A 25,502-nucleotide genomic window follows, 5' to 3' on the forward strand; every position below is an offset into this window, starting at 1 on the left:
CCGGATCGCTGGAAACGAGCACATCCGGCCAGCTACGTCATTAATGTAGATATCTTTAGACCATGACAGACCACCTCCACCCGTTAATGTGAGTCCCGAGGTAAAGAAACAAATGAAACATTAAATTGAAGTGTCGAGATGATTGCATTAGTCATCCTCCCAAATAATCAATCCTGCAAACAAATACGGCTGATGGGTTCTCCGCGGTGATGTGTGCTCTGCGTACCAGCGTCAAGAGTTGTTTTTCATCATTTTTTTTTATTTATAATCATCACTAGAGGACAATCACAATAACCCCCAAACCTCAGCCCTGCCCTTTCCCTTTAAACAGCAAAAAGAACAAGAACAAGCATTACAAAATCCATCCTAAGAAGAAAATCAACAGCTGAAAGGAAAAGAAAACAAAAGAAGTACAAGACATCCAGGTCAAATCAATCCTTCCCCATAGACTAAACTATCTATGAGATCTGACATCTCAAAAATATATTTATATACACACTCTGCTGTATTGTACTGTACAAAATGTGGCAACACTTGACACATTCCCTGTAGACATGCAAACACCTTACTGACACTGGAAAATTGTCCATCTTAGTACACCTATTTCCATGAACATCCACTGCGGTTCAGCAGTCCTTTCTTGAAGTAAGAGAACATCCAGAAATCGAGAAAAAGTCTCTTGACCTCAAGAAAGTTGTGGAATCGGGTGGAGACACACTGAAAAATCATCTCACGGCGGTTCAGATTTCATCACTTGTTTCGAGAAAACGAGGTGAAATGATATTAAGATGGAGAACTTTTGCAGCGTGGGCTGACACTGAAAGGACTGCACGGCTGATATCTTCACGTGGAATTCATAACTTACTCATGACCGTACAGAAGACGCAGGTTCCAGGTACTAAACTGACTGCGATGCTGTGTCTCGAGGACCTGAGTTGACTTAGGTTAACATGACACTGCTAATGGACGACTATCACTGCCAGCAAGTAGTATTACAGTATGTTGAACCTTATAAGGCATTGTACATGTCTACTAAGACCCCTGTACAATAACGTGTGACCTAAAAAGACTGTTTTCATCAAGGGTGGGCGATGGCGGAGGGTTTCAGCAGGAAGTAGCACTTAATCGGGGTCGGCTGAAAGTGGGTGACTAAACATTTTTGCAGCATCTCTCTGTGCAACAATACAACGACCAAAGGAGAGGTGAGATGGAGAGTGTACATCTGTGTCCTCCTCCTCCCGTGCGCTACCACAGAGGAGACTAACATGGCAAAGATGGGTGAAGCCGAGGGGAAAAAGAACCATGCACTTGGTGGGTGGGTGTGGGTGACGAGAGCCCGCAGACGAGGGAGGCGCCGTGACGAGAAACGAGCGTCCCACAACTGAAAGGACTTTATGCTAAAGGGCAGCTCCCGTCTCAAGTCCCGGCGAGCGTCGCTGTCGTGTCCTTCAGTTATCTTTTCGTCACATTTACACACCGGCATACAACACTGGAGTGCTCACACACGCACACGCACACACATACACACGCACACACACACACACGCACACACGCGCGCACACACTTTAAGAGCCTTAGCGGCTCTCACCCAGTCTCCATGTCCGGCTAAACACTTGGTCCAAAACGCGAAAGGCCTTGACGGATTTTAGCTAAATTCTTCAAGCTCTGCCAACGGTCTGACCCTCAAAGCCTGCAGCCTACTCCTCCTCCTCCTCTTCCTCATCAGGCAGCGGTAGTAGCTCCTCCTTCAGACACTCCCTGTAGAAGCTGGTCAGTGTGGCGTAGAGGTGCTGGCGGCTCTGCTGGGACAGGAAGTGGCCCTCGTCTGGGTAGATCTGGTGGGTGAAAGGTACATGAATCAGTGGGTTTGTGGGCCGGAGGGTCACCTGACATGACATGGCAAAGATGGGATTAGCGTAGGTAAGAAATGTACACCCCTGCTGTCTTCTAATGTATCTTATACCACTGGGGGGCGCTAAAATTCTCCACCTTATGTCTTTAATGCTGCTCCAATCACAATCTTTATAATAACAAATAACTGTGGGATCCGAAAGGCGTCGACAAACCCACGAGAATCATCACCCAACTGTGCTAGCCTCAGCTCTGCGGCGTGTTTTAGCATCTTTCGGCTTACTGTTTTGGTTTTTATGCCCTGTAACCGAAATGTTTTTGTTCACGCTCGCCACTCTTTAGAGCATCATTTTCAGCTTACAAAGTCTGAAAACTACACAAAACCTGCTCAGAAAAACCACAGCTAGCAGGTGAGCATTTAGCTGCTAAAGGCAGGAGGTGGCAGAGACCAAAACAAAGCTAAAAGACACACACAAGTTCTAGTATTTCCTCTAACAGAACATATAAATATATTCCCAGAAGCCTCCACGTCCCTCTACAGTCTGTGGTTACTGCTGAAGAAGAGCACATCCTGATGTCTGAGGTAAAACCTCGTTATCGGTCAGGCCTGGCTCTTATCTCCAGCAGCACATTCTGACGCTTTCAGCCGAATCTAAATGCATTATTTACAATATTTTGTATGTGCTGCAGTTTCATTATACAAAATGTGTTTTTACAAATGTATAAAGAATCCTTGTCGTCGCTGCGACACACACCTGCATCGTGTAGTTTGCTCCAACTTTCACCAGGTTCTTGACGAGCTCAGCAGTATGCTGAAAGTGGATGTTGGCTGGGAATAAAGAAAGCAAACATGTCAGCAAGACTCAGCCTGAATCCTAACCGGGAAGAAGAAGAGACAATCAGATTCTGGCAGGATGGAAATACCTCAACGAATCCGACATGCACGGCTCACCAGTGAATGTTTTCCTCTGGAAATCCCAGCATCAATTTAGATAACCCACTTTTGCTTTTATCTTTTGATTAAAAACCATTTGCCTCATTACCTTCCAGAATGGCATGCTTCTTTGTGCTCAGCAGCGATGCTCACAGATACAGTATTTTCATTCTGTCACAGTTTATTTTCTCTTACCATCTGCTGTGCCGTGCACCAGCATCAGCGTCTGCTCCCTGAGCGCCTGAACGTTCTGCAGCACGCTGGAAAACTGCAAGGAAATCAGAAATAGTGGGGAGATAATGGGCTGATAGACACGCTGACTGGCATTGAGGGAAGCAATGGAGACATAAGAGTGTGATCAGATGAAAGACGCATTATATCCTGATTGCATGCACTCGCAGACGCTCCTTCAGTCCAATTAGAGATTTCCAAGTGATAAAGCGGCTCCCACTGACATTACTTTCTGTGTGTTTGTACAAATTGTGAGGATAAGATGTAAAATCAGGTCTGCAGACAGGAGATGCAAAGCTGGAGTAAAGCCAAAGCAGTCAGTTACGTGTCGGGGACAGATTCGGTGCTCGCTTGTTTACGATGTGCATGCAAACATCTCGAAAACACCTCTGATAGCTCAACATCTTGGCAGCGCGGGAGGCCTGAGAGAGCCAGGCAAGCCTTCTGCAGAAGCTTATAGAGAACCTGCGGCATGTGATCTGACACAGCGGCGCTACCAAAGAGATGAGTGACAAAATCCTACAGAGCATGAAAAACAGAAGAAAAGGCAAAGCACCGCTGCCTCCGACTCTGATAGCAGCATTCAGTGACTGTGGGAGCTTAACTGCAGGTGTGTCAGTGATGTTACGGCTTTCAAAGAACGAGGGGAGGCGGTGAACACGCACCTGATATCTGCTGTCATCCCGTAATGGCACGCCAAGGTATCTCTCAGAGAACGCTGATGCTGTGCAAATGAGAAGTGATAAAGTGTTAACAGAGGCGGCACGCGCAGCTTCAGCTGCAGCGCAGTGTGGAAACGGCGTGGAGCCGCCATCGCCCTGAGCCCGAGTGACGAGCTGTCAGCGAGGACACGACACCTGTGCAGGTGAGAGGGTCCTCAGGCTGCTGGAAGCTCACGCTCAGCTCAGATTCTTTACGGGCGGAGGATGAAGCACGAACGCCCGCTGCCTCCACACAAGCACCACCTTTAATACTTGAACATTTTATTTTACGCTCGACTTGCCGGAAGGAGAACGTGAGCAGACATCTTTGTTTGAGACTCACCGTAGAGCTTCCAATCCGTCACCGGCGACATCGCGCACGCGCATTTGAAGAGGCTGTCGGTCGACTTGAGCATCATTAACGTGATGTACGCTCCGTAACCCTGAGACACAGAGAGGACACAAACATGACGCTTCACGTGACATAATCTCACTTCACTGAAGTATTCTGTACTTCGCTGGCAAAAGGAGACCAGGGATTGGCTGATTTTTACATCCAATGACAGACGAGAGCGCAGCCTCACCTTCCCAAACACTGCTATCCGCGTCCGATCAATATACGGGAACTTCATCATGTATCTGCAAAAGAAAAGTGTGTGAGCAACGCTTTCAAATCATCATCATCATCAAGCTGTGTCACACATCTGTCAGCAGTCACATCTGGATCACAGCAGCCATATTGGCTGATTGATGCAAAGCAATGAGATGGATTTGTTCTCAGATGAAGGATGCTGTAATCTGACAAACAGCACACTGAGGGCGCGAGGAGAGCAGCAGCCGTTCAGTAAAGAAGAAGAAGAAGAAGAAGAAGAAAAGTCTGCAGAAAGCGTCAAATAAGACACATTTACCTGCAGCAAGGTGTGTGAATGACCTTTAAGAGCCGCCCTCCACTGATCATGTGATTAACTGCAGCCAATCTGCACCGGGCTTGACCCACAGCTGCTGCTCTCTGTGTGACGTGATATGTGTTTAAAATCTTGCAATTAAGGAGTGAAATTAGCAAAAAGCGACGTGTGAAATAAAAGGAAAGTGTCTGAAAATGAAAAGAAAGCAAAGTGGAGCAGGAGAAAGATTTTCCTGCCGGTGGACGAGACACAGCGGAGCAGAGGAGACGGATAATGAAGAGAGTCTGGTGACACACTGACGAGTGCAGACAATGAAAGAGATTGCAAACAAAATCAATGCGAGTTTTATTCTTCTTGTGAGCACCTCAGGGAGCCAAAACAAAACAAGAAAAGCTGTAACTTTCTATCAGAAGTTTGTTTGGAGCTCAGACGACAGCAGCAGCTGCAGCTGGTCGGCCGTGTGCACGCCGCTGACGCCATGACGTCTGAGCGAGCTCACAGGATCAGCTGACAGTCAGAAGCTCTGCAGCAGCCTCTGACTGGACCCTGAGGCGAGACTGTTCGTCCACAGGTGTCTGAGAAGGTGAGTCCTCTTCTCTACAAACCAGCTCTCTGAATTAAAGAGGAGTGAATCTGATGACGTACTCCACAGCGGCGATCTGGTCCTGGACGTCCACCGTTCCCAGTCTGTGGTGGACCTCGTGGAGGATCCTCTGGCCCTGGAAGCCGCTGCCCCGTCCGTCCAGACGGGCCACGATGACGCCGTCCGAGCTGACGAGCACCGAGTCCCAGCCGAGAGAGAAGCGGTCGCTCACGGCCTGACCACCGGGGGCGCTGTCACTGAACAGAGCGCAGAATCAGAAGCAGAATCAGAAGCAGAGGGAAAATCCATCAGATTAGTTTAGTGTTTCAGGAGATTTGCTTGTGAAGTGAAGTTTGAAGGGACGAGGACGTTCTCTTAACGTCAACAAATCCCACGGAAGACCAAAACCTGCACCGTCTTAGTCCGTCTCTGAAGACATGAATCGTTAAAAACAAGTTTAATTAAAAAAAAGCTCAGTGACATCCTGAAACAGCTTTTTAGCAAACAAAAAGGAGCATCTGTAGGGACTGTTTTCAGCGGCAGATTAACATGCACTTACTCCTCAGTGAGGATTTAAGGCAGTGGGATGGTGTGTGTGTGTGTGTGTGTGTGTGTGTGTGTGTGTGTGTGTGTGTGGGTGTCAGAGCGGCAGTGTGACTCACTGATGAGTTTCTAACCCTTTTGGGAAACGGCGGCTCTTTAAAAGGATCGATTCATCGCTGGTTTGGTGAAATTTGCAGATGAAGAAAAAAGCCTTTAAATGCGTCACTGTGGCTTGTCTGAACATGCTTCTCTCAGCTTTTAATTTTCTTTTTCGCTGCTTTTATCGAGTCACATGGTGCCACAAAGGTGCCCTGTGATTGGCAGAACATGGCCGGGGTGAGCGTGTGACCTGCCGCCTTAAATACGCACACACACACACACACACACACACACACACACACACACACACACACACACACACTGCTGCGCTGCTGCTTGGCGACCAAACACTGCACGAGAAGAAGGAGCTCATGTACGTACATCACCAGCAGCAGCCCATAGTGACGGGAGTCAGAGAAGTCTGGTGGGTAGGAGATCTTCAAAGGTAAATCTGCAAAACAAACACATAAATAAATAAAAACTTGCTCCTGATTCACCGTAAAAGTGCAGAAACAAACAGTTTTGTCTCACCAAAGTGTTCCATGGCGACAGTTCTGAAGTCAGTCAGCTGGATCCGCTTGTACTTCAAGGCCGCCTTCAGCAAAGAGTTGTTCTCAAGGATGTAGTAATCTGTCAGGATGAGGGGAATGTGTTTAAAGGATTAAAGAGTCCAAAAATTGCTGCCAATAATCGAAGTGTCGCTGCATACAAATGACCCGTAATAACCCCAGGATTTGTCTTTGGAGCCGCTGATATAATGAGATGAGATGGAAAGAGTATGTGAGGGGGATAAAGGCCGAGTCTGGAGGATCCTTTCTGACACTGTTTGATTTTATGGTCAATTTCAAGGATTTGGGAAGCTGGAGACTTTCCTGGATTTCATCTCTGGGTGGATACAGGTCGAAACAGCGAGCTGTGATATGAAATATTCAGCCGAGGACGACAGTCAGTCACCTCGATAACAAAGGGTGCATTTCTGGAGTCAAAAAGGATTCGTGAGACAACAAATCCCAAAAGCTGGATATGATTTTTGGAAAGGAAACAAAATAATTTGCCTCTGACCTTCATTAAAACCGTGACAATGTGGAGCAGAGAAACAAAGCCACATTCAGCCCAGAGGTTGAATGTGTGGAAGGTGTTCTGCACGCAGCAGGTTGCTCATCCTGGCCTCGAAAACAAGAGCCCCGCTATTTTCACCACATGTAATAAACAACGACTCTGATTTGGCCATTTTTCCATTCGCGCCATCTGAGAAGCAGCTAAATGAAATGGAATCCATCCAGCATTTCTAATGGAAAACCCAAAATCAATAGACGTCTCATTATGAAACCGCCAGGGGCCCGCAGTTCCCAGCTGTGGGTGGAGGGCCTGTCCAAATAACCCTGGGCAAATTGCTTGCTTTTCTGCAGCACAGCTGTTAACTTTTTCACTAAAAAAAATACTGATAGACACACAGGCGTGGATAATAAGAGGAAGCGTGTGCGTTTGTGTTCACGCCGGTGGGAAAGGACGGAGAGAGGAAGGTGGAAAGAGGCGAAGCTCTGACGCTCTTTTCTCTTCACTCATCAACCTTCATTTAAGTTTCAGCAGACTTAGAGCTCTGCTTCACCAGCGTGATGTGCAGGCTGATTATTCCTCCGTCACCGGCAGGGTGGAGGACTGCGGTCGTTTTTTATCACGCGTCCCTGACGGCGTTACTGAAAATAAGCTTTAAAACTTGAAGGACATCACGGTTTTCATGGAGGAATGAAGAGTAAAAGGTGAAAAATGGACAAATGAGCTAATTAAAGTTTCTAAAAGTCTGAATCTGTAGAATCGAACGCTGTGAACTCTCGCTGGTTGAACAGCGTCTTCCTCCACCCACAACATCTCTCTTCAACTCTTCACAAGCTGTTCTAGCTGCTTAGCGTCTGCTAACGTGGAGCTAGCAAAACAGATTTATGGATCCTCAATCCAACTAAAAGAAGCAGCAACAAAATAAACCTTCAGTAAAAGGGGAAGCTAACGTTAGCGTAGCATTAACAGGGCTGTGGACTGGAAAACTTGGAGGGTCCTTACAGAAGAAAGTCTGCCTCTGCCCACCACGACTGAAGGAGACTCCAGTTTATTTCCACCTGCTGTCGGCGCCCATAAATGTGTCTGCTGTGACTCGGTGGGTCGAGCTAACTCGGCCCTGCTGTGCAGACCCTGCATGCAGTTAGCCATAATGGCCCCTTCAGGTGGCTTATTTCTGTCTTTATCTTTGCTCTCACTCAGAGAAAGTGTTTGAACTAACTGTGAAATCATCTTTATTACACCAAATCTACGCAGTGAGTGCAGTTAGCAGAAATCAGAAAGCCACAACGTTAATGGGAAATATGCAAGGCTGAAGTGACTGGAACCATCATGATCATCACACGCACCATTCGCACAAGACTAAAGGGAGGCCTTACTTGAATTATTGAGGCTGTGTAAGATCACGGTGGGGGCTCCAGGACCTAAAAGGGGGTGAAAAAAAAAAGTGAGTGTAACTGAATCATTGTCCTGTTACTGTCGTCCTCACTGAGCTGCCGTGCACACAAAGAAGAAGAAGAAGAAGAAGAGTGAAGATCGTCTTTGTAAACGGTTCTTTTTGTCTGAGCAGCTACAGGAAAGCTACAGCCATCTTGTTTTCTCCTTTTGCTGACCTCACCTGTATGAACAAGGGGTCAAAGGTCACGCACGCCGCCCCCCTCATGACCACAGTCTGTCAAATTAAGTCTTTTCAATTTCCTTTTTGCAAAATACTTAGTCAGAGGTTAATAGGATAGCAGGTTTGCTCAATGGCTCAGCTGCAGCTGAATTGCTCCCTCGGCAGCTGCAAAACACACTCCACCTCCTCCACCACCACCACCACCACCACCACCACCTCCCCCTCCACCTCCTCCTCCTCCTCTCTCTGCACTGAAACACAAACGGCAGCTCTTACTTGACTCCCTCCCCTGCGCTCACCGTTGCCGTGCTGTATTAGCTCTGACCTTTGCATTTCTTACTGCACTTGTTGATGTCTCGCAGAGAAATGGTTTCATTATGTGCAGCAGCTGCTTGGAAACACTAAACCAATCGGAAGCGTTCTGCGAGTGGAATTAAAGGCCGGCGTCGCTCCGGATGAAATCAGGTGTCGGGCCGAACTTGTCGGGGTTGTGTGAACTCGGCCTGTGAAGACAACAAGCTTTTGCCATTATTTTTATTGCTTTTGGGAGAGGGAACAGTGCTGCTGTTCAATAAATCACAGAGCCAAAGCCCGAACGCTGCTGAGCATGAAGCACTCTCATCTGCTCAAAATAAATTGAAACTACAAACAATATAAAGAGTTACCCTCTATTAAACAGCTACTTGTTGCCCAATAACACCACCTAAAAGTAATTACACACAATAGTGTGGCTAATTACTTTAATTTGATGCCTCTCATTTGGAACTGATGAGAGATGAATTTAAATCTGAATAGTTGGAGGGTGACGGATTAGAGGAACCCTGACGTCTGCCAGACGGAAAAATCAGGAGCAGGAAACACAGAAACATCCCCGTTTCAAAGACTTTTTGCTGCCATCTGCAGCGTCTGAGCCTCGTGCACGTGTGCAGGTGACCGCGATGTGGACTGTCTTTATGCATCTCACACAGAAAAGCACCACCACATATCTGGGAGGAAGAAACCGTGACTACCGTTCAGTCAGCCAGTCGTCTGCTCCGCTCTTCCTGTCACATGCCGTCATTTCACATCCATCACCTGCTCACCTCGTCCACATCCTTAATACAGTTTATATGTAAACACAGAAAAACCCATTTCCTCTGTTGTTCTTCCTGCCTGATCCATGGACTCTGGACTCTGGACCTGGTCTGGACTTCTGTCTGTTTGTTGAATCCAGTCAACATGAACTTTAACCTTAACCTGCCTGTGAGTCGTGTTTTTGGCTTCAGGTTTGCTGCTTCTGGAGAAATCACAGTTCATCAAAAGCAAACCTAGAAAAGTGAGTTTAACAGGTTCTGTAGCCTAGTTTTCTTAAATCATCCTTCTCATTATGAAAGCTGGAGATGCTCAAACTGTAAGAGCAGAGGCTGGAAGCGCGTTAGAGAGGACATTCGGCAGAAAGCTCACCTTTACAGTGGAGGATAATGTGCTGGTTGGTGGGGCTGATGTCGGCGTTGAAATACAGACAGTGAGCTTTATTTAGCTCGCATGTCAGACACCGTCGTGGGAAGAGACCCACAGTTTTAACACTGAGGAGAAAAGATGTTCAGTTAGGAAAGCAGACAAAGATAAAACACATCCAGCTGATACAGGCTGCACCTCTGCATGTGCCTGCGCAAAAAGCTAAACAAGCCCTGATTCCAGCTTCAAATCGCTGCGTTTTTCACTATTTTCTGATGCTTTTCAGACCAAACAATGAGCCAGTCTGTGTTCCTGAGCGTGCTCAGTGATGTCGGCCTGATAGAGATAATCCAGCGGCCAGATTATGTCACAATAACCTCTGCTGGCTCTGATTATTATAATATAAAATGCAAAAATATGGCCGTCTTCTACATTTCTAATAGTTTCAGAGGCTGCAGATCTGTGGCAACAGACAACACTTGTTAGCATTGTAGATAATTCAAATCTGAAATCCTCCCAGCACTGTCCTTTAATAAGCATACAGCTCTCCTCTAATAATACTATCAGGTTATTGAAAGCGTGGGTGAGAGTCTTGCAAAGCTCTTGTTGTGACAAATGTTAATTAAAAAACTTGACTGCACACATGAAAGTGTGTGTGTGTGTGTGTGTGTGTGTGTGTGTGTGTGTGTGTGTGTGTGTGTGTGTGTGTGTGTGTGTGTGTGAACAGCAGCTGTCAGCAGCGCAGATCAAACCTGAAAAGCTGCCGTCTGCGTGGCGACCCCTCGGTGCTGAGGAAGTATCTGAGGAGGAAACAGATGCAGAACGTCATTATCTCCTCGCAGACACTCGTACGACACATCTCGTTAGCAAACCACGCGCTCGTTTAGGTGCAGCGTGAGGTCAGTGCTTCACGTGTGGCTCATCAGTGAGAGGCTAACTCATCGATCTGAGGGATCGCTGTTTTCTAAGACCTCTGGCTGAAACTTACAGGTTGTCCGTGTTCTCGTCGTAGGCCACGATCCGGGTCACCTCCCAGTTCCCCGACGTTAGATGTCGGACTTCGTTCTGATCTGCTCTGAACTGAGAGAAAGAGCGGGAAATGAGCACAGTTTGAACGGCCTCGTGCCGTGTACGTCAAAGTGTCCACACAGAAAGACAAAGGTCTTTGTGATGACCTCTGTGCACGTGTATTATTACTGTGGAAGTAGTATTACTGCAACTAATACTGCAAAGACTCTGAAGGTGTTTCCTGGCTGAAAGTCTGTGCAGGTGATGCTAACTGAGATGAAAACGTCTCAGTGTGCGCAGAAAGTATATTCTACGTGCACAGCATCAGGAGTCTGAGCTGTCACACTAAGCTGGTGGTTTGGTGTTAGGCAGTTCATCCTCGATGGCTTTGGTCTGAACACACCTTGGTCACAGGCGGCAGCAGACGTTTGTTTCTCACTGGAACTACTCTGCTTCTTAATTATTTATTGTTGGGATTTGTGCATGAATGTGCAGCAGCTGAAAGTCAATTTTAAGCATCGTACACCTTCAACAAACACAGCTGATGATTGGAACGTACGACACAACAAGCAACAGATGACTTTAAATCTGGGACGGCTGAAAAACGGTAACGTGGTTTGCAGCCACATGCAGCGCAGACAGGACCGCTGCCTCTTCACTGGCCTGTGCTGCAGGAGTCGAGCTCAGACTCTGAAACAATGCATTTCTATCAAGCTGCTGACACACAAAGCGCACCAGTGTATTAAGTAACATCTGACTTTAGTAAAATGTCTCGTGTGGATCCGCTCAGGCTGCTGTGGTATTTGGAGGCACCGTGTCTTGTGCTGAACACAGACACTGAGGCTGCAGGTCATATAAATCATTTCTGTTAGTCAGGAATCATTTTGGAAAACATTCGAAAACTAAATTTTGTTATTTAGATACAAAAACTTGCTGGTAGAAATCCCTCATGCAGCTTCTTTTAATTGCAGAAAACAGTATGAGGCCAAATTCATTCGGAGCTAAACGAGCTCACCCAGAGATTTATTCATCTGGTCCTGTATGAATTTTATTCTGGAAACTGTTCCCATCGCTGGGATGAGATGTGAGGAACCTCTGTGGCAGAAGAACAGCAGGGGAACTATGCATGGCTCAAAAACCTGCTCTCCAATAACCCCGACCATCAACAGCAGCTGAAAGCCAACATGCAACTTGTGTATCTGTTTGGTTTTGGATGGGGAGGTTTTACTGTCTGCGCTGATGAAAACAAGCTCTTTTTATTGGGTTTTGGGGCGATACTGTTGGGGAGGAACGACTCATAAATCAGTGGTAGAAGTTTCTAGATTACGGCAACGCTTCAATTAACGTGTCGATGACAGCGTGACAAACAAGGCCTGCTGTGAGTCACGTCCTCAGTTTTTGGTTAAACTATTCGGCGGCGCACGCTCGGCTGCACGTTGAATAACACGGCTCTGTTAAAGCTGCTTCACCTGCGTGGTGAACATGGCGATGTGATGAAACTCTCCTCGTCCTCCTTGCTTGACCGGGACAGTCAGGAAGAATCGGCTGCCGTCTCTGGAGAACACCGGCTCCTGAGTCTGCAGAGAGCAAAGACACATCAGCTCCACAGCAGGCAGCTGGACACATGGACAGAAATCTGACAGACCAGGCTGGGAGGATTCAACAGAAGGAAGCTGTTGCATTATGGGAAATGTAGGATGCAGTGTTTCGGGAGCTCGACCTCTACAGTGACAGTCAGGATGGATGATCATTTTTTTCAAACTGTTTTCTGAGTCTCTCAGCATTAATAAAAGTACACTACAGACACACTGGAGCGGCCCTTTAAGTACATTTCTGAGGTACATGTACTTTACTTGAGTATTCCTGCTGTTTTTCACTTCTTCTTTTCTACATTTCAGAGGCAGATTTTTTTAAGTTCCTGATTCCTTTGCAAATTAATACACTGCTGCTGTAGATTAAACTAGCAAAGATGACACACTTTAATGAATAATAACAAGAATAATGTACTAATATAAAACATGTAATATAATAATGACAAGCACCAACTTGTCTACATAACAAGTATTTTTACTTTTAATATTTCACGTACGTTCTATTGATGAGATGTTGACTTCCGTATCTTTTGCATTGTGGTATAAATACCTTTCCTGAGTATCTGACTACTTTTAACACCTAAATATAATAAATATTTGACCTCCAGCCACATACTCTGCTGTGCACTGACCCAGCGTTTGACATTTTACGAGTTTAATTCATGAAACCAGCTCTGGATGAAACATTCAGCCTCGGATGGAGAGGCTTTATCCAGCATGAGCATTTGGCATTTCCAAGAAAGTGCTGTAAATCTCTGAGGTCTTCCGGGACGATCTTACATAAAAATCCGTTAGCGGAGGCTCTCGCTCTGCGCCGACACAACCTCACAGTCAGGAAATAGATGAGCATCTTGCCGATTACTACCTTAACAAAGACAAGCAGCTCTGCATGCCAAGACTGTCAAGTGGTGAAATTACCCGCCGCCACAGCCAAACATGCATGACTGCAGGGTTTCATGATCCAGACCTGCCAAGAACGTCCTCCCCTCCGCCGCAAAGGCACTAACGCTGATCAGCATTCAGCCTCTCCTTTGAAGTAACTGGAGCCAAAATGGGAGCGTTTCATTGTGGACTCAGAAATAATAGTTTGGATAATATTTTCATTAAGCTGCTGGTGCAGGCTGCAGGTTATTGAATGTCCACAAGCAAAGAGGCTGATGATGAGGCAAATAAAGCCTCCAGCACAGCCACGCTTTGCAGAAGTCCATGTTGAAGATTACTATTCTTACATAAAGAGCTCAACAGGTTCTTGGAAGAAACTACTGATTCTGTACATCTACTGCACTTCAGTGTCGTCTGCATCTCCTCTGCTCTGCGTTCCTACGTTAATGAAGCTCCCTGCCTTCAGAGCACAAACAGAGGGGCCGACGTGAACCATTTCAGCCGCGGCTCATCCGGCGTTTGTGTCATCAGGTGAAGAATAGAGCCTTCCTTCAGGACGGACAGTATGGAGAGGAGCAGGGCAGAAATGTGGTGAAGCTGTCCTTCATGTCACATAATTTGAAAGGTACTCAGATAGAGAAGACTGACATCAAGCGAAATTATAGCTTTGGAGCACAGAGAAGGACCAGCTATGACGCACAGAAGGGGAGCACTTTACCTGCTTGGAGAGCCAGAGCTCGGAGCTTTCTTCATGCCTCTGCAAAAGACGAGAAAAACGTCAGCTGACACAACAATCTTTCCCAAAATCTCTTTAATTCTACGTCAGAAAACAAGTGTTTTATTTTTCAGATTCTGTAAACGTCTGCTCGTTTTGTCCTTCATTTCCACTGCGACACCTTTCTCGGCCTGACGCCTCATTTCAAAGCCGCATGCATGAGCGGGAGCCGGGGTTTTGGCAGCGGAGGCCGGGCGCCGCGTCCAGGTCCAAGCTAAGCCGCCTCTTGGCTGAGCGCGACGTTTGTTCGTGCAAATCACACCAAATCAGGGAGCACAGAGCTGGAACGCAGCCTGTCCAGTCCCCGTGGTTCAACTGCGGGGTTAACGCTGTGTGCGTCGTCCAAGCACGGAGAGAAGACGGACGGAGGGCACTGCAGCAGATGTGCTGCGATTTCAGCAAAGTCCTCTTCAAACCAAAGAATCATCAGATGAACTGATGAACAGGTGGGCTTTATGGTGAACGCAGGGTCGTCAGTGTTTGACTTCAGCTCAGAGGGAGATCTGCTCTGGACGGATTCATTACATTCATACAAATTCAGAAATCTATGCAAATGACTGTTGCATACTTTCCAAGTTAAGAGGAAATCTGTGGCCAGTGACTGTGAGCCACACACGCACGATAAGCATCACGCACCAATCAGAGAGTAATTAAAGAGTGTACACTCATAGAACGTGGGGTTACGCTACATAACCAACGTTCCCTTGGTTTAACCATCACCAAATGCGCCGACCAGGCTTTTAAACTGAGCGAGATGTACTGAAGCTCTGTCCCGGCTTTTCACTGAAGCTGCCGCAGATTCTGATTTGTGAAATATTCGTACCTGTAACGTCTTCATGCTGCATTCAAAGCAACACGGGAGCGTTCACGCGTTACTCCACGACGGCTCTCCACTGAAGCCTGCTGTTAGTTTTACTACATATGTGAACCTGTTCATTAGAACATGAAGCAAATAAGGAACAGCTCCTATTAAATGAGCTGAACTGGTTCTATTAGCATCAATACTGTATTTCACCTTGACATGACATTCATCTGGCAGATGATGGACAATAAGAGCATTCAAACCATGCAGAAGAAGAGCTGGACCTCACCTTCATCTGGGAGTGTTTTCCTTTTATTTTAAGTTTTAGATGTGGATCTATGCTGCGCGCTGTTTATTTCACTTCATTAATGCTAAATATTTTCATCTCGTAGTCACGAGGCAGAACTCGACTGCTCGGTAACGACGTCAATGCTTTACATGACATAAAGACCTTTAAGATGTATTTCCAGGTCCTGTGCTGCTGCGATGAAGACGATGTTCGTCTGCGTGACTGCTGAAGAGGTTAACGAGTCTCACCAAAGAGCTCAAAGCACCTGTGCTCTCTAACATGAATAATAGATGCCACCGTTCTTGTTATTCCTACTTAACCTCTTCAACTCACAACAACACAGCAAACAGCAGCCACTCAGCAGACGTAAAGAGGAAACGATTTCAAATCACAAGAGCTCATGAAAGTAAAGAAAACAAGTGTGGAGACTGAACACAAGACTGCAGCGTCGCCCCGGAAATCAAATCAAAGAAGATCCATCAAACACACACTTTTCAAGAGCCTGAAGTTTGTCGAGTCCTCCGACACAAAGGAAACAATATGTCGCATTCTCCACCTCTTTATTCAGCCGACAGTACATTCCCAGATTACTGGATCTCACTTTTCTTTGTGTTTGCATCGGCAGTCTCTTTATACCCAAGGACACACTCGTCCTCTCACACACGCACACACACCGTGACACAGGCTCCGGTGGTGGTGTCGCACACGGTCAGGATGGAGATGTTCTGCGCCCGGTTCAGCCACCTGACAGATGTCTTGGTCTTGCTAATCCACTTCACCATGGTCACGTAATGTTCCCTGTGAAAAGCATCATAATCACGCTGTTTATTTCACGTCTGTAATTACCTGCACGCTGTCAGGGATAATGGATTGTGATTACGTGAGTCAAGGAGATGCAGATTAATTACATATGAGAGAAATGCTTGAAATAAAGCCCAAATGAAGATGATGTATTTGCACAGTGGATGTGATGGTTATGTTTCCACGTGCGCAGCACACACAGGGAGCTTTAATGACTCTGGGAAAGCTCAATAAGTCATTTATGCTCTTGTACATACTGTTTATATACTTTTGATTTTACTCTTTATGCTTTTTTGTCTTTCTTGTTCTTTATCTATGTCTCTATTCCTGCTGTCTGAAACAACTTAATTTCCCCAGCGTGGGATCAATTAAGTTTCATTTATTTTAACAACATGAGTGCAGATGAGAATCAAAGTAGAAAACTTTTGCAGTCGGGAACTGAACCCGGGTCAAACATGCAGGTTAGTTTCCATGTCTCTTCTGCACAGACCTATGATGGTGCTACAAGAGACGACAAAGAAGGTTTCTATGTTGTGATGCAGAGACGTCTCAGACTCAGTCCAGCACAATAAAACACATTTATACGAGCAGTGCAGGGAGAGTCCTCATCATTAACAGCCACAGGACTGAGTTCTGGCACACGGTGATGAAATCTCCTAAAATCTGATGGTTGTAATGAGGTCTCTAAAAACTGTTCAAATGACAAATGCATTCACTGCGAAGTGGAAAGGCTGGGATGTGCACCGCAGTGTGCCACAGCGATCAGGTGAAGTTTACAACGTCAGAAGTGCCCCACGGGCTTCTTCTTACCTCAGTTTGAGGGTCTCTGGGGGCATGAGCTCCAGCGTGTGCGTCGGCCCGTAAAGATTGACGACGTAGAGCTTCACCGCCGGGTTGGGCTGACCGGCCTGCATGCAGAGCAAACAGTCCGGGCGTAAATCAAAAACCTCACATCACTGCAATGCTTTGTAAGTCGCGCTTGCCATTTTAAACGTGTTGCACAAAGTGCTGCAGAATGAGTGAAAGTGATTTGGGATGAATAATTCACTGAGAAGCCTTTAAAAGTCCCTTTAACTCTCTAAAATCAGCAGAGTCGGACAGTTCTGCATGTGTTGTGATGTAGTTTCACCTGACAAACATTAAACATGAGACTGGAGAAAGCCTCCACTGGAGCAGCTGGAAATTACAATCCTGAACAGCAGGACTTTGCTTTCTGTCTTTCTCCCATTTGAACTTTGAAACCTTCACTCAGACATCGTAACGCTGTTCTGTGATGTTCCATTAATTCACTTCCATTTTCACGCCACCTGCAACAACTCCTTCCTGGAACGACCTCTGCTGCTGCACAGCTCTGCAGAAAGACCTGCTGACAGGTGCTGCTGTCAGTCAGAGACGGACGAAGCTGCTGCAGCTGGACGGACGCTCTGTGGACGCCGATACGTGACGTCAGGAGAGCGCTGTCAGGGGGACGCCTGCTCTCTGCCTCTTTTACGGGGACACTGACTGAAGACAGACTCTGGAGACTGATCATAAAACCTGTTTTACTGTTTTTCTTTTTTGCAGTGAAACACAGATACTGTAGTAAAACCCAGTTGTGAGAATGAGAGCAGGTAATATTCTGCACTGAGCTTGCTCAGGTGTTATTCACCTTTTAATTAAAAGCTACAGACATGTTTTGTTGTAGAGTACACAAAAATAGTCTCAGAGGTCTGAATAATACACTTAGCAAGACACGACTGCTCAATTTTTCATTAGAACCAAACTTCAATATTTCGGAAACAATGCTTTTTGCTTTCTTTGTGAGATGAGATGAGTGAGATTAACATAAAGGCTGGAGGCAGGAAACAGTCTTCACTGGTCCAAAGTGGAAAAAAACTCCCAATGAAGAGTTTCTGTCTCTGTTTAATCTGCACACAGGAAGCATGTTAAAACGGCAGTTTGGGCTTAAAGCTAGCCGGCCGGGCTCTGTCTGAGGTGCTTATCATCAACCAATCATCATCAGCAGCACCTCTCATCCCAGTTTTCCCACTCCAGCCCGATGAAGTGGAAGATGGGGGTCATGGGTGGGCACGGCCGGCAGCAGTGAAGCCTCAAAGCTTGAGTTCGTGAGTGCAGGTCTGCACGAGAGCTTTGTATGTGTGGTGCCTGCTGATTGGACGGTGAGTGCAAAGATCGCCTCATCACACTCTTGAAAGTAAAGCAAACAAGCGAACGTTCCACGTGTGTGTGTCCGTAACATTTGCCTGGATGCAGCGGTAACGTTTACGGCATCGTGTCTTCTGAACAGCGGGTACCTTGGGGTAGGGGTACTGCTTCCCTTTGGGGTACATCATGCCGGTGAAGCGGGGTAAAGCCATGTTGGGCACCAGACTGTCATTAAGGACGAGGAAGGCCAGCCTCTCTCCATCAGGGGACCACCAGTGTGCCACGTGGGTCAGAAGGATCTCCTCTGTTTGGAGGCAACAACAGGATGAGCTACATGCTTTCAATGACATCGATCATGCAAGTTAAAGATCAAAAGGTCAAATTTTTATTGTCTTATAAGACAACATATGAGGGCTCAACGCCAGCCGAAACGTATGGAGCATTTTAATGTGGTTATTGGCCCCGGAGGTACTATTATACTACTATCAGGACTGAGTTGAAATGTGACGACATGAACAAACTTTAAAGAAACACTGTTACTGTATGTCTGCAGTGTGATAACAGCCAGCATTTAGAAACACCTCAGTCACATTCAGCCGGGCAGTTTGGTAATAATCTGGGTTACTGTTTACATCCCTGTGAATGTAAGTAATGATAAATGTCGTCATTTCAGAGGAAACGCAGCTAACAGTTAGTTAACAGTGAAACCTGAACACGCTCTATGAATACAGACAGAATCTAACAAACAAAAGAGAAAAACAAGCTAATGTAACAGAAGAGGCTTTAAATGAAGCTTTAATTTCAGGGTCAGCGGTCACTGATTGCTACTTTATTATACTTCACAAATATAATGAAGTGTAAAGAGGAGAAAACAGCAGCGCAGGTACTGCGGCCGCTCGCCTTCTGATAGGATGAAACGACTCCTCACGCACAACGAGGAGATGCCTGCAGAACAAACATCAGGAATGTCTAATCCCCGTCTTCAGTTTAATGAGACAGACAGTCAGCGGTGTGAAAATCAGGTGAGAAATCCTCATCTGCACGTTCGCTGCAGCTTTGGCTGGTTTTACCTTCATAGAGCCAGTCGGCGATCCCATTGAAGATGACCCCTTCCTTTCCCGAGGACGTCAGCCGGAGGGAGTTACTCTTCACGTCCGATTGGTAGTAGATGTTATTCTCAAACACGTAGATCTGCAGAGGCAGAGACAGAGACATGACTTCAGAGCTGGAGGGCTGCGAGATGTTCGAGCATGTGCTGGATTCAGCCTGCTTCTCCTCTGGCCTCTAAGCAGAGCTGTTTGGAACAATACAGAAGTACGAGCCTTCAGTATTATTCCAGTGTGCAGCGCACAGAGTGCTACCTGCATGTCCCTGCAGAGGAAAACATGCTGAACTTAGACGCCGACACATCTCACAAAGCACAAATCCAACTTCTTATCATACATCAGAAATCCGTTTCTCAGCATCACACGGACCGCAGTGCGTCTCAGATGGAAACACGGTCTTTCTTCAGCCTTTCCGAAGAGCCAGAAGTCTGTGGCCTCATGTGATCTGACATAAAAATTAATTAGCAAAAGGCCTCGTATCCTCGCTGTCAGTAGGGCCTCGTGCTGTCTGGCTGGGAGGCATCAAGATATCCTCGGTCCAGAAGCCGGTCAGGACAGGATGTGCTGAAAGCTTCAGAGAGAGATTATTCGACAGCAGACTCTGCAGAAACGAAGCTCCGCTTTAAAATGGGAGCGCTCGTTACTTCAGCTGTGGATGAGTCAGCCTGTTCAGGTTTGATCAGATGGTAGAAGCTGGACGTTTTATACAAGACGGACGTGTCTTATTTTTCATATGCTGCCACCACAAATGTGCTATTCATTCATTTTATTACCTCTAGATGACGATGCTCGAACAATAATAAAACCCAATGACTTGTTCTGTGAAGGGAAAGTATTTGTCGACAATAAATGAACATTTTTGAATTAGTGTTTACATTTAAGAAGCTCTCATTGTTCCAAATGCCAACATGAAAATCTGTCGGGGATAAAGGTCAAGACTGAAGCTGGAACAGTGACAGGCGCGCTGTCAACAAATCCCCCGAAAAGACCAAAAACAACAAGGAACTAATCAATCTGTCAAATATTTCCAACTTGTGAAGCCTGTGGCTGCTGTTAAGTGCTCCACTCAAACGTGTCCAACACAAACTAATGAGCATAAAGCGGAGCATCGAGAAGCTGAAGAAGCAGCTGGAAACCAAGATAAATACTAAATGTAATAAATAAATGCTAATGCTGCTCTGAGAGACTTGACAGGAGACTCCAGAGTTCGGATCACCTGTAAAGTACATTTAACTACAGGTTAAAAAAGGCAGATTAAAAAGAGACTCTTGAAAAAGGCAGAATATTAACTGACTGAAACCATAATTTACATCAGATCTCTGAAACATTGAGACCATTAAGCTACTGCGATATTTTTCTGCTTTCTCTGATACGATCATCATCTCCATCCTGAACCGCTAACAGCTAAGTCAACAAGCTTTTAATGGCATCAGAAAAGACACTCAAACTGGAGAGAAGCGATTAGCTTCTCGACTAGTCCTGTTAGCGCCGCCGTGGCTGCCCGATCCCTCGCCGATGAGCGCTGATTCCTGTTCTACAGGTAACTTTCTGGCATCTTCATCAATAAAATACACAAATTCCCAAAGAATGAGGCTCTTTGACAAACGCACACGTCACGTCCGTCATTGTTTCCAGAGATGCACTTCTGGCTAATGATGCTGCGTTTTTCGCTCCAGAGCAGGGAAGCCTTCACATCAGCGCAGCTCTCACCTCCTTATCGCCGTAATGACTTCCTAATGGAGTCGTGTTTGATTTATGCTCAAACATGACATGCAGAAATGTGAAAATGTGGACAAAGCAGCAGCTCTTCTGCACTTTAGTCTTTGAGTTGTCAACTAAAAAAAAGCTTCTCCATCTGTTCAGTGCAGATAAATAAAACAGGTACGATGGGAGGCAATGAACAGCTAATTAAACTGAACATGAGCGCAGTACGAGCAGACATTATAATCACACACACACACACACACACACACACACACACACACACACACACACACACACACACACACACACACACACACCTCCAAGCATGCTGGAAAGCGCCATGACACTTTGTGTGTCTTCATACAGCACAGTGTCGCCCACAGGCCTGGAGCTGAAGCTAAAGTCTTACTTTGTTCGCTCCACAGTCGCACGGCCTTTGAAATGCTGCGACATCGTGTGAAGACAAATGTGCTCGATGTGGATTTTATTCCAGTATCTCTTATGAATCCCTGAAAAAAGTCATGCTTTTACACTAACTTAATTACAGTAAGGCCCGGCAGGCATCAGACACAAAGCTAAGAGCAGAGAAGTCAGCGTGTGTGCTCTCACCAGCTGTTGGCCCTGCACTCCCCAGGCAGCGTACTGCAGGACCGAGTTCACCACCTCAGGAGGGTCCAGCTCCCAGACCTCCCTGAAAACAAACACAAAGAGCCATTTTATCAGCAACAGGCCGTGGAGGGGCTCCCACCAGACGATTCTGAGTGACGTTTATCAAAAATAAATGCACAGAACATGATGGCTGCAGGTTTTTGTGTTTAGAGTTTTGAACTGAGAAAAGACGTTTGCTGAGGTCACATTTTTCACAGTCCATCAGTAATCAGCAGTGTAATCAATAAGGAAAACACACACAAGCTGAGGTTCATGACTGATATTAAAGAAAGTGACTGGCCACAGACCTGCAGCCTCAGATCAGCAGAAACGACCGAGATGCCCCCACATGGCCCAAAGTCCGATGAATTTATCGCGAAGCCTCGTAAAATAATCGGCCGTGTAAAGTTCTAATCCTCTCCGATTGATGCTGCCCTTCACTGTGACTGGTAGGATGAGCTCATCCCAGCAGGTCTGGGATCAGCACTTTGGACACTGTGACACTTTGTGCAGGATCCTCCTATAAAGCAGCGGGCGGCTGCAGACTGTCTGCTGATCTGCCGATCGCCTCCAGCCTTTTTAATAACTCAACATTATTTTACACTGAAGTTTTCTGTTCTTCACCTTTTTGATCCACAATCCTGCAGCTCCACAGCACACTGACACCAGCCTGAGCCAAATACGACGCAATGCAGATAGTAAGCGACTGAAGATAAGAAAAGTCTCTTTAAAAGATTTTATTGTGTGTTAGAAACAATAACTGAGAGATTTATTTATTCTAGATTGTTGCTGTGTGAAAGCAGCAGGCGTCTGATGTCTGTCTGCAGAAGCGCTATTAAAATCATAGTCCAGATTGCTCTTTTAGCACAATACGTCCTTCCAGTTTCCACCGTCATGCAAATCTTGACATCAATTTCCACAACAGCACAAACTGAGTGAGTTCTTCTAAAGCAGAGGTTTCCAAACCGTGAGGCGCCCCTCAGAGAGACGTAATCCTGCACGGGGTGAAAGGTGCAGGAGCATGCTGGTGTTCTTAAAACAGCCGGAGGGTCAACGCTTTGACACATGATTGGATGAAGGAGATTAATACATGGACTCAGGAACACCTTGTCAATCTGTCAAAATCTGTTCTCTGAAGTCTGAACACAGAAGTGATCATCTAAACATGCTGTTGGTCATCTCTGACGTCCAACACAAACAGAAGAAGAAGATCTAATCAGACTACGAGTCAAACCCAGACTGTGAGGTCACTGCGAACCACTGAGCCACTGCGATGCCAAACACATGAGCACCATCAAATATCCACAAATCCAGTTAGGAATCACAGTAAATGAGATGTTCCCTGTAACGACTTACCTGAGACTCAACGTGCTTTCAAGCTCTCTGCAGTATCAAAGTAATCCATTGATAGTACTTAATAACAGGAAATGCTAACAGCTAATTCAGCATACATTTAATGTTGGGGTGTCTGTTTCTTTGAACACCCCTGCTCAGTAGCATCAACAGACATGGGACAAATTCATGCACACATTCATCCACAAAATGCATTTTTTAGCCAATCTGAGGCGCCAGCACAAACTGACAAGCACCCACTTCTTCTTCATGTATGCAGCAGCATAACTCGACTGACACAGAGGAAAATAATGCTGCTCACACTTAGCCTTCATTTACCGTATCTGCGCTGTACAGTTCTGCAAACCAGGACGCTTCACAGTTAGATATTTTCCCCGGTGACAAGTGTTTTTCAGTAGACAGGTTGCCTCGCAGCAACTGCTGAGGGGAACAAAAACACTCACCGTGTCTGAATGTTGTAGATACTGTAGGAGGCCACGTAGGAGTGGCGGTACACCTGCAGCAAAATAAAGAGAGAGGGAGATTAAAAGATGACTGTCTGAAACATTAACGAGAGAAGCAGCAGTGCGGCAGATAATGACATCATGACAAAAAAATGAAAAGGAAGGAGGCGTCAAACAAAACAGACTGCTGGCTGTTCTCACTGATAGAATCTGTAGACAATGCAATTTGCATGGGTGACAGCTGTGGGACGAGACATTTTAATTCCATCTGCAAAAGCCATCATCGCCCAGTGCCTCTGCGCTGAAAGCCCGGGAGAGGCAGAGAGACAGAGGGAGAGGGGGGAGAGAGATTCAAAGTGACAGAGGGGTGCATGTAAAGCTGTCTGAAACCCCCACCGGAGAAGCTGTGGCTGACATGATAATAGACCTCTGACCGTGGTGAGCCATCGGCCGCAGAAATGGGCCATATTTTTGCATTTCATCACGAAAAATGACACTTCAGACACAAAGCAGAGGAATCTGCTACAAGAGGAAACTGACGCAATGTTCTGTACTGCTAACATAAAAACTCAGATACACCTGACGGACAGACGGAGTACGCTTTGGTATAATAAACATTTTAAACTGTCAGTACAAACTGTTATTAGTCTGACTCTGCATCTTTTTCAATTTCAGCAGGAGAAAAACTGCAAGAGAGCCTAAATTTCAAGGAGACATGACAGGACAAAAGATATTGTTTTGCTATTTATACACTGAAATACTGCAAGGACAATGAAACTGTAACACAATCTATTCACATGTGCAGTGATTTTATCATTTTCAGTGAAAGTCTGTCATTGTAAATATCAATAATTGACAGTTTTAATCATTTCTTTGACAGAAATACTGAAATGAGACATGATATATAAATAATGTGACAATGAAAAATCAGCTTCAGTATATTCACAGATTATCAGACAGACTGTGATTATGGCAAATAAACTGTGGTTAATTAAGGTGTGTCCACACCCTTTCAGCCCATACTGGCGCCAAATGCTGGCCGAGGACATTGACGGTGAGCTGCAGAATCGTCCAATATCAATATAATTTAAGGGCTGCTGGGCTGTCTGTGCAGATCGCAGAGGCTCGTCCACACCAGACTCGGCCAGTAATGTCTTTGTGGACTTCACTCTCTGCACAGGAGCACTGTGGTGTTGAAACAGGAAATGGCGCTCCCTAAATTGTGGCTAGAAAGATGGACACACAATAGTGTCTAAACTATTGTCGTGTGCTGTAGCATCAAGGGGTCTCGTCAATGAAAAAGGGCCTTTTTGCTTCAGGTCGGGAACATTTTAACTCTGCGAAATGTGCACGCAGATGACACAAAGTGCAGGAGCTGAAAGGAGCTGTAGACATAAGCAGTGATAAAAGGCTCCTGGACCTTGTTTTTTCCCCAGTTTTCAGACCTTCTCCGTCACTGTTGATGACTGATTCCGCCTTAAAGGTGGGACAACAATGGCCCCTCATCCCGTGTTCATACGTTTCACGCAGAACAGCGAGGTGGAATAACGGTGCAACGTTCCCACCTCGAACAGGCTGTTAATGAATGACGTGTCTGCGCATTCACTAAGAGATGCACAGAAATACAGAAAACCTGAGAGAGCACGCTCTCAGATTCAAACCGCAAACACGAGAGGAGAAAACGGTCCAAAGAAACAGCTTTCAGCACCTTTTCATTTCACTGAGGCTGCTTCAGCAGGAAGAAATGTGCACCTCAATGGCACAAATGAGAGCTTCGAGTGCTCCCTGGTACATCCCTGCACCCCGGAGGGACGAGCCACGGGCTACGAGGGCTCTGCATCATCTTGGAAGGTGTTGTCCAAGGTGGAGTTAATTTTGGACCATTCCTTGAGGCTGTCCAACCCAGCAGAGGCTAAGCCTTTATGCTTTTTATTCCTTTTCTTTCTACAAGTGTGTCAAGCCTTCTGGCAGAATGACGCTGCCTCCCCGGCACACAAAG

At 46.1% G+C, this 25,502-nt stretch overlaps 1 protein-coding gene across 2 annotated transcripts in view; it reads right to left on the minus strand.

The window, feature by feature from the left end:
• Positions 1–264: 264 nt before the first annotated feature.
• LOC139340365 (inactive dipeptidyl peptidase 10-like) overlaps positions 265–25,502 on the minus strand; it is a 155,751-nt gene continuing 130,513 nt past the window's right edge. For both annotated transcript variants that reach the window (XM_070976151.1, XM_070976152.1), the window contains exons 6-26: positions 23,504–23,556; positions 21,669–21,750; positions 19,320–19,440; positions 18,399–18,553; positions 16,915–17,012; positions 15,978–16,101; positions 14,156–14,194; positions 12,433–12,540; positions 10,944–11,035; positions 10,708–10,755; positions 9,962–10,083; positions 8,280–8,324; positions 6,379–6,477; positions 6,229–6,298; positions 5,268–5,462; positions 4,302–4,356; positions 4,061–4,160; positions 3,682–3,740; positions 2,981–3,053; positions 2,607–2,680; positions 265–1,835 (exon numbers count right to left, since the gene is read on the minus strand). In XM_070976151.1, coding sequence (XP_070832252.1) covers positions 1,698–1,835; positions 2,607–2,680; positions 2,981–3,053; positions 3,682–3,740; positions 4,061–4,160; positions 4,302–4,356; positions 5,268–5,462; positions 6,229–6,298; positions 6,379–6,477; positions 8,280–8,324; positions 9,962–10,083; positions 10,708–10,755; positions 10,944–11,035; positions 12,433–12,540; positions 14,156–14,194; positions 15,978–16,101; positions 16,915–17,012; positions 18,399–18,553; positions 19,320–19,440; positions 21,669–21,750; positions 23,504–23,556 — 1,950 coding nt within the window. In that variant the 3' untranslated portion in view covers positions 265–1,697. The remainder of the gene's footprint in view (positions 1,836–2,606; positions 2,681–2,980; positions 3,054–3,681; positions 3,741–4,060; positions 4,161–4,301; positions 4,357–5,267; positions 5,463–6,228; positions 6,299–6,378; positions 6,478–8,279; positions 8,325–9,961; positions 10,084–10,707; positions 10,756–10,943; positions 11,036–12,432; positions 12,541–14,155; positions 14,195–15,977; positions 16,102–16,914; positions 17,013–18,398; positions 18,554–19,319; positions 19,441–21,668; positions 21,751–23,503; positions 23,557–25,502) is intronic.

The sequence above is a fragment of the Chaetodon trifascialis genome, chromosome 12 (genome assembly GCF_039877785.1).
Source record: "Chaetodon trifascialis isolate fChaTrf1 chromosome 12, fChaTrf1.hap1, whole genome shotgun sequence".
NCBI classification, from domain to species: Eukaryota; Metazoa; Chordata; class Actinopteri; order Chaetodontiformes; family Chaetodontidae; genus Chaetodon; species Chaetodon trifascialis.